Below are 9,227 nucleotides of genomic sequence, written 5' to 3'. Positions count from 1 at the left end.
ATGAATGGAAAAAAAGGTACAGTTAACTAAAATAAAACAACATTTCTGCCTAACAATAAACACCATAAACCAAGTTAAAAGGCAACCCATCAACTGAGAGATTTCCCAACACATACAACCAACAAAGAAAATCAATAAGAAAAAGACAAATAAATCAATAACAAACATAAGCAAACAATATGAACAAGCAACTCCCAGAAGAGCAAACCCATTGTGCAATAAACATGAAAAGATCTGTAACCTCATTAATCATCAGGGAAAATGCAAATTCTCCAGCCCCAGCCCAGACTTACTGCCTTACTGGGGGTGCATTCTAAAAAGCCCTCCAGAAGGTTCTGATGCATGCTCGAGTTTCAGAACCACTGCTCCAGAGAAGCTCTCACACATTTCGCCCTTACCTGTTTCAACAGGACATTGTGTCAGAATACCAGGGACGTGGTCCGTGATACATTCTCTGGGAAGGTGGTCTGACAGACAGACCTTGGTTTACCAGGACAGCATGTCACTGAGAGTCAAAGGACAGTGTGCAGACAATCAGATTTCCTCAAAGGCACACATTTGCACAAAGAGGTACATACAAAGACATATGTACACAAATAAAGCATTTAAAATAGTCTAAACAGCTGCCTGTAGAAGAACAGGTACAACAGTACACTATACAGCAGTTAAAATAGACGAAGTAGATATTCATGAATCAGCAGGGATAAATCTTGAAAATATAACATGAATGAAAAAAAGCAAGCTGCAGAATGACACCTATAGTATGATACCATTTAACACTGTTAAAATCTCACCCCAAAATACTGATGCTATTTTTGAATAAATAAATTAGCATTTGTGTGAAAACATCAGGGATGTACCTGGGAAGTACAGCTACTGATCTCAAGGGAATGGTTATCCATGGGCAAGAAATGAGAGGAATGGGATGGAGGAGGACAAAAAGAACATCAACTGTAAGATTTTAGTCTTTTTTTAACTGTCAAATATATGATAAAAAGTTAATATTAGATCTGGGTTGGGGTAAAAGATACTGCTTGTATTATTCTGTGTATTCTTGTGCATATTTGGGGTATCTCATAATAATTAAAAAATTTTAAAGTAGCATTTCATTATACTTGTTAATACTAGAAAACCGTATTTCTGTACAAAAAGAAATGTTTCAAAGCCACAGCCTCAAGAGGTGTAGGGCCTTTAAAAACGGAATCTTTGTGACACCTAGTGGTAGTAGTAATAGTTACAATTTAATACACAATTAGAAACAAACTTGATTCAATGTATTAATACCTGATTTCTTGGTTTAATTAAATTTCACAAAAAATTTAAAACTTGTTCTTTTTGTTTCTATTTTTGTTTTCAGTGGTCTGTACTTGAATATTTTTAATGGGTATGACACTTGAGAATAAGGTTATCATCTCATATTCATTAATTATATGGCTCTGAAAAATGTATCAATTACGTCAGTTCTAGTGTCCCCCAAACAAGGGCGTCCCTGCCATCCCATTCTCTGGGTCAGTGAGAGCAGCAGCAGGAGCTCTGAGCTTCTCTCTTACACCCTGCTACATACCCAGCTGCCAGGCATCCCTTCCTGGCCCTGACCTACACCTCCTGCATAATCCCTCTAAGCCCTCAATGGCCCCACCATTACTCCAGGCCCCAGGCTCTTCCTACATCCTTCATATCCACACAATCAGCTTCCGAGTTGGCTTACAGAATATGCCATGTCTACACTTGTTTGCTTTACATCCCCCACTAAACTGTGAGTGACTTGAGAGTAGGAACCACGCCTAGCACAGATGTTCCCCACAAGAACCTAGAACAGTTCTTAGCACATAGTAGGTACACAATACATGTTACTGATGGATTTCCACTACCACAACCCAGGTCCCGACCTTCATTACCTGAAGCCTAGACTAAGACAACAGCATCCTAAGCCAAAACCATCCTAAACACCACCAATTAAGCATCTTAAAACATCTCTTTGCAAAATAACACCACTTTCTCACGCCCTGTTCCTAATAAAGTTTTTCAACGTACACTTCTCATTTCCGTTCTCACTCTCAGCCTAGACTTCTTAGCTTGGACTTTAATATGCTTCATAATCTGATCCAGATCAACTTTTCTGAACTTCCCTCCTACTTCATCCCTGCACGGATCTGCTATTCCTCAGGCAGCCTGCAGGCATTCCTGCCTTCATTTCTCTGCTCACATTTCTCCTCCTACCCACCCATAATCAATTCTGAACCTTTCTTCTTTGTTTTTTATGTGTTTTGTATGTTTTGATCTCTCACTTCCAGGAAGCTCTAAGCAACTTCTGTCCATGTAAAAAGTTCATAGCGCTGGGGCTTCCCTGGTGGCGCAGTGGTTGAGAGTCTGCCTGCCAATGCAGGGGACACGGGTTCGAGCCCTGGTCTGGGAAGATCCCACATGCCGCGGAGCAACTGGGCCCGTGAGCCACAACTACTGAGCCTGCGCGTCTGGAGCCTGTGCCCCGCAACGGGAGGGGCCGCGATAGTGAGAGGCCCGCGCACCGCGATGAAGAGTGGCCCCCTCTTGCCACAACTAAAGAAGGCCCTCGTGCAGAAACGAAGACCCAACACAGCAAAAATAAATAAATAAATAAATTTATTTAAAAAAAAAAAAAAGTTCATAGCGCTAACTACCAACTGGTCCTTTGCTGCTTCCATCATGATTTACCTTCTTGCCCGTGCCCTTGCTCACCGTGTGGGGGAGAGCTTTGCAGTGGCACTGAGCACCTCTCACACCAGTCTGTGCACTCAGAGACCAGCTAAGTCCTCAGAGGGGAGCCACCTAGAGAGACTTGTTGAAATGAGGTAAGTCAGGTAAAGTCGGGGGGAGGCCATTGATTGCAATTAGGATAAGCCCTTATCATCTTTAATCTGCAGGTACCCGGCACATGATTCTGAACAATGTGTTAAACAAGCTGGTCTTTTATAATCTGATGAGGGACTGACGACAGTGACACTAAGGTGATGAGCTAAAAAACCTATCACCGGTGGCTTCGGAACATGAGAGAAAAGAGGAGCGAGTATCAGGCTCCTTGTATTGGACAAGAAGCATGATAACCACAAGAGGGTCGAGGAAGACTCCCACCTGATAAACTGGGCACCTGGACAGTAATGAAGCTGCCTGTGATACTGCAGAGGTGAGGAGGGGAGAGAGTGTCTAGGAAAATAAAGTCAACTATGTTTCAGACACAGCTGTTTTTGTAACATTCTTAGCACACACAAATACATTCAGCAGTGTAAATATGTCACACAGAACTGGGCAATGAGGCCAGCTCCAGCACATTAGCTGGACAGCTCGGAACAGTGACTTTCTGAAACTTCCTTTCTCTAATACATTCAAATACAGGCTCCTATCAACAATCCCATGAACTCTCAGTAGAGCCTTCAGCATTAAGAAGGGCTCAGTGCTAGCCCCCTTCTCTCTCCTTCACCAACTTCACACCTGACCCTTTTCCACCCACTCACAAGCCCACTTCTATCTTGCCCCAATCCTGATAGTGTGTGTTTAGGCGGGACAATGGGCATTGGTCCTGCTCCTGATTTATAGTCAAGCTCCTTGGTAAACACTGACTCCTTGGCTGGGCCAAATCTTTGCAAAATCCTCTACCATGAGCTGTGCTGTTTGCTCTCTCCTCTCCTACCTTGCCCCCCTGCCCCCATCTCCCTCCCACTATTGCTCTGTTCCTGGCCGGGAATTTGCTTTGAACAAGGCCACTCACCTCTTGCCCTAGAGCCGCAGTGCGGTCATCCAGCTGACAGTGGGCCTGGGAGCCGCACACTCCACTGCTGCTCTCGCTGGACTCCAGACCCCACGGTCTTGTGACAGTCTACCAACCCTCAGCTCTAAGGCATCGCCATTAGCCACTGACTGCTCTACCTCTGAGTTTGTTACGGGCTATTGGACAACATGATTTAAGAGCTCTGATGAGGTCTCTACTTACCTAGCCCAGTACCCAGCAGGTAATAACATGGTAGTAGTAACAACTTCACTACTTGAGTGCCTACTAAATGCCAGGCACTGCTACAAAAGCTTTACATGAATTAAGTCATTTAATTCATTTAAGCTTAGGGCCCACAGAGCTGTCCAACAATTATTTTATTCATCCATTCCTCCAGCAGATGTTTTAAAATTCATTCTCATTCAAGTACCTGACCAACCTCTGCCCTTCTCTCCTTCTTTACCAAGAGGATCAGAGGTATATGTTGCAAATTCTGCAATGCACCACTGTCCCAAATTTCATCCCCTTCCCTCAAAATATCTCTATATATTTCCCACCCCTGGATGACAGAAAAGAGTAATTCCCAAAGTGCTTTCCTCACTCTGTGACTTTGTTCCACACCCAGTTCTTCTGGAACCCTGCTCTAACCCTCCTGAACCACAGTTTTATTAGCCTCTCTCTCTCAACTCCCCAACATTCCTATTGCCAAAAACACAAACAAAACCTCATCTCTCCCCACAAAAAGAATTCCTTCTCAACCTTGTAAAATTCTCAAGCCACTTCCTCTTCATCACCAAATTTCTCCAAAGAATAGCTTTACAATCTTTCCCTTCTTTACCAAAATTCACGCCTTAACCACATGATCTGAATTTCACCTCCACATCCTTAATGAAAACTGTAAAAAGTCCTCAAAAGCCATCACGGGTCTTCCTACACATCACTCCCGTGTCGCGAGTCCAGACCTTTGAGGCTGGCATCCAGGCCTCCATGATCTGTCTCCTAACAGTCCCTCTAGCCCTCTCTTTGTCTAGTTTCCTTCACATCCCCATGGGTTTCACGTGTTCAAAACTTACCTCTCCTTTAAGGTTTTTTTTCAAGGTTCTCCCTTTCATAAAGCTTGCTCAAATCATAGTCTCCTCTAAATTCTTAGCTCCTATTTGTGACAATTAATAGTTCTTCATACATACTGCCTCAAATTATATGTGCACACAAGTTACGCTTTTCAACCAGACAAAAGCTCTGTAAGGGCAAAAGTCATGCCTTATTCTTATTTCCCACAGTAACTAGCAGGGGCAGGACTAGGACAAGGCAAACGGAGTGCCTACAGGGCAAAATTTAAGAGGCAGTCACTCAGGTTCCTGTAATTACAGAGTCAGCACTTAAACTTTTACCGCATTTGCCTCATCCTGGCCCAGCCCTGTAACTAGTGACGTCTCTTTGACACAGATTGAGAATAAATGAATCTAAACCAATGAATCAATAAGATGATAGTATAAGTACTTTGGGTGATGACTACTCATCTTTGTTGGGAATGAGATTGGAGATGATAGGCATATAGTGCAATCACAATCAGTGAGACAGGAAAAGTCTGCTGAGGAGTCTCTAGGAATATAAATACTACCACCCAGGAAGACTGTCCCCACTTCTTACACAAGATGCCGTTGTGTCTGAATATAACACCTGGATTTATTTACTGCAGCCATGCAAGGAGCAACCCAAGGATGAAACCAATAGAAGAGAAAGACGGAGCCAAGAGGGGGGAGCTAGAGCCCTGATCTGTCATGTTTATGACCTGCCCATTTTCTGCACTTCTCGTAGGAGACATTAAGTCATTTGATCTATAAAGCCAGTTGAGTCTGGGTTTTTTAGTTATTTCAGCCAAAATAAGACTAATACAGTATAATTTCCCAGAAGAGAATGGTGTGGCAGACGAGGAGGCCAGGCTATTTCTGCACCCTCCTCTCTTGATTCTCCCAAGAGAAGGATGAGTTGGTCTGGGGTAAAGGTCCCGGGCTCAACCGGGTCTTTGAGCTCTTGCCCCTGAATGTCTCAGCAAGCAGAACCGACCAAGAACCCTCCATGCTTCCATCTCCCCTCTGAGAAGCAGAGCAGACCGGGCTCTCCACCTGACACAGAGAGAACTGCAGCTCCCCGAATGCTTTTCCTGAGACTAGCCAGTAGGAATAAAATACTCAGTTTGGGCCCAGTGTCCAAAGTGCACTCTCTGTGGAAGTTTTAACATTTGTAAAGTTGATTCTTTGACTCGCATTTGGCCCTTTATGCCTGGTTCCAAACAGGATAAGAGATATAAGTCATTAGGTACCTCCAGGACCCCCGAAGTTCTTCTCAGAAAATAATCACGTTAAACTTCATGAAATTAGGAAAGTTGAGTATAGCAAAGGAATAGTTTTCCATGAGAAAAAGTCTATAGGGTTTGATCTTTGGCTTTAAGCCAGGATGGTCTAAAAGGGATAGGACTTACACATGAAACAATTAAAACCAGGACAAAATACATGAAACAATACTTGTCAAGACACTGAACATAAGGCAACAAGGGACAATAACCCCTGGGAAATGAGAAACAATTAAAGTGTTCCCTACAATTGCCCCAGTGTATTTCCTTGAGAGTGCTGCCCAGCTACAGTGCAGGGAGGCGGAATGTATACGAAGCCTGTTGGTCTCCCCGACTTAAGGAGAAGGAGCTGAGAGCACAGAGGTACCTACAGAGGGTCCTCCTCGAGTTTTCAGCTGAGTGATAAATGCATGTATATGAGGAAATGACACAAAGGTAAGGAAAGAACCCCCTGAAGTGATTAGAGGGCATTACCATGGCTCAAAGAGAGCCAGGAAAAATTTCTCTTCCTGTTAATCACACATCAATAAAGTGGTTTTACTATATGAGAAAAGAATCTGAAAAAGAATGAATATATGTATATGTAAAACTGAATCATTTTGCTGTATACCTGAAACTAACAACATTATAAATCAACTCTACTCCTATAAAATTAAATAAATAAAATAAATAATTTTAAAAAAATAATAGATTTTCATTGGAAAAATAAAGTGGTTTTAAAAATACAATAAGGGCTTCCCTGGTGGCGCAGTGGTTGAGAATCCGCCTGCCAATGCAGGGGACACGGGTTCAAGCCCTGGTCTGGGAAGATCCCACATGCCACAGAGCAACTAACCCCATGGGCCACAACTACTGAGCCTGCACTCTAGAGCCCGCGAGCCACAACTACTGAAGCTCACGTGCCACAACTACTGAAGCCCACGTGCCTAGAACCCGTGCTCTGCAATAAGAGGAGCTACCACACGAGAAGCCCACGCACCGCAAGGAAGAGTGGCCCCTGCTTACCACAACTAGAGAAAGCCTGCGTGCAGCAACAAAGACCCAACTCAGCCAAAAATAAATAAATAAATTTATTAAAAAAATAAAAATACAATAAAATAATTTATCTTCCCACAGCCAAAGTGGAAATTCTCATAATTCACTCAGCATTGGGTAGCATACACCCAGAGACGGCTGCCTTAATTGTAGGGCAAAATTAGCCCTAGACTGAATGCTCCCTTAGTCCCACCTAACAAAGCTTCTTAAAACTAAGATCAGAAAAGAAATCAAACTATTTCCAAGTAACTTAATTGGACCTAGGAACAAAACTCGAAAATACTTATTTTAGGAATAAAAATACCCAACATCTAAGAAGATAAAATTCGTATCTAATTAAAAATTACCAGGCATAGAAAAAAGTAGAGAAAAACAAATGACCTATAATGAGAAAAAAACTCTGCCTCAGAAATAATACAATGACAGAATTAGTAACCAAAGACATTAAAGCAGTCATTCTAATTGTCTTCTATGTTTTAGAAGCTACAGGAAAGAATGAACATATTAAGTAGAGGATGGATGACATTTTTTAAAAATAATAAATATAAATGCTAAATATACCAGACAAGATTAACAGCAGATTTGACATTGCAGGAAAAAAAAAAGATAAGTTTACTTGAAGATACAGCAACAGAAACTTTCAAAAATGAAACACAGAGAGAAAAAAAATTAAAAGGAATTAAAGCATCAGTGAGAGCTCAGTTCACCCAATGGAGAGAAGATAGTGAAAAAATACTTGAAGAAATAATGATTAAATTTTTTTCCAAATTTGATAAAAACCTATAAGCCAAGGAACTCAACAAACCTAAGGCATATAAAACATGAAGGAAACTACACCAAGGCACACTATAATCAAATTGTTCAAAACCAGTGATAAAGATATTAAAATCAGAGAAAACAGACATATTACATAGGAACAGTTAAGGATGATATTTCTTATCAAAAACAATGCAAATGAGAAGACAGCAAGGAATCATCTTTAAAATACTGAAAGAGAAAAAACTGTCAACCTACAATTCTATAAGCAGTGGAAAACTCCTTCAAAAACAAAGGTAAAAATCCAGAAAATATATTTATATACAAAATTCAAAAACTACACAAAATTCAAAGACTTGTGTCTTATATCATTACATGATAGATGATTGCAGATTTCATTTAATGTTAGCAAGAAATGTACCATTTGGCCTTATCTCACTAGGATGCAGAAGAATAAAAATAAATAATTTAAAAATGAAGGTAAAATAATGTCAGCAGAAATGGTAGAATAAGGATCTCCAAAAAGCCTCTCCTCCATAAAAGCAATGATAGTAATGGTGCAAACTGTCAATATCGACTTTTTCAGAACTCTTAAAATTAACCAAAGGCTTGCAACAATACAGGGAATATTTATTCAAGAAAAACAGCTGAATCTCAAGAACAGCATGAGCTTTGTGGCTATTTACTTTTCTCTAGTCCCATTCCCCTACTCCCATGTCTGTGGTAGCCTTGAAAACCAACAGGGCTTTCATGTTGAAACCATGATGAAAATCAGTGACCTGCAAGCCAATAAAAAAGTCAGAATCAGGATGGAACTCTTCTAAAGCCCAATTCCCAGGAAACAGTCATTATTTGACTTGTCTGGAAGTTCCATGGAAAATCCCACTTGAAAAACTATATTTGACATAACTCAGAGTTCACCCATTGCAACCAGCCTTTTTCCCAGAGGTGTTGTCAACAAAAATCAGCATCAACTTTTTAACATGTCTGCCTGATACAGTGATAACAGCTGGGACAAAGAACAAGATGACCAAAAACTTAAGTGGAAAAGCTTGAGAATGAGATTCCATAAAGGGATTTCAAAATCTCTGGCATATTGCTAGGAATTGAGAAGGCCACACATATTTGCAGGGTTGTACACATGCCTAAGGCTATGTGCACAGTTGAGAAAGACCCAAGAAGACCCTAGGCTCTCATCTCTGGCTGAACTGGAGGCCTCAACACAATCAGAAAGTGAAGGTTAAAGCAGAGTTGTAAACTGTTGGGGTGGCCAAAAAGTTCATTTAGGTTTTTCTGTAACATCTTATGGAAAACCCAAATGAACTTTTTGGTCAACCC

General features: G+C 41.3%; 1 protein-coding gene across 1 annotated transcript in view; it reads right to left on the bottom strand.

Annotated features, from left to right (window-relative positions):
- Positions 1-486: 486 nt before the first annotated feature.
- Positions 487-9,227, bottom strand: part of DYDC1 (DPY30 domain containing 1) — a 45,250-nt gene continuing 36,509 nt past the window's right edge. Inside the window, exon 7 of the mRNA XM_057531151.1 lies at positions 487-505. Within this exon, the coding sequence (XP_057387134.1) occupies positions 503-505 (3 nt within the window). The 3' untranslated portion in view covers positions 487-502. The remainder of the gene's footprint in view (positions 506-9,227) is intronic.

The sequence above is a fragment of the Balaenoptera acutorostrata genome, chromosome 16 (genome assembly GCF_949987535.1).
Source record: "Balaenoptera acutorostrata chromosome 16, mBalAcu1.1, whole genome shotgun sequence".
Taxonomy (NCBI): domain Eukaryota; kingdom Metazoa; phylum Chordata; class Mammalia; order Artiodactyla; family Balaenopteridae; genus Balaenoptera; species Balaenoptera acutorostrata.
Note: the sequence above shows the minus strand (reverse complement) of the source record. Positions and strands in the feature narration are given on the sequence as shown.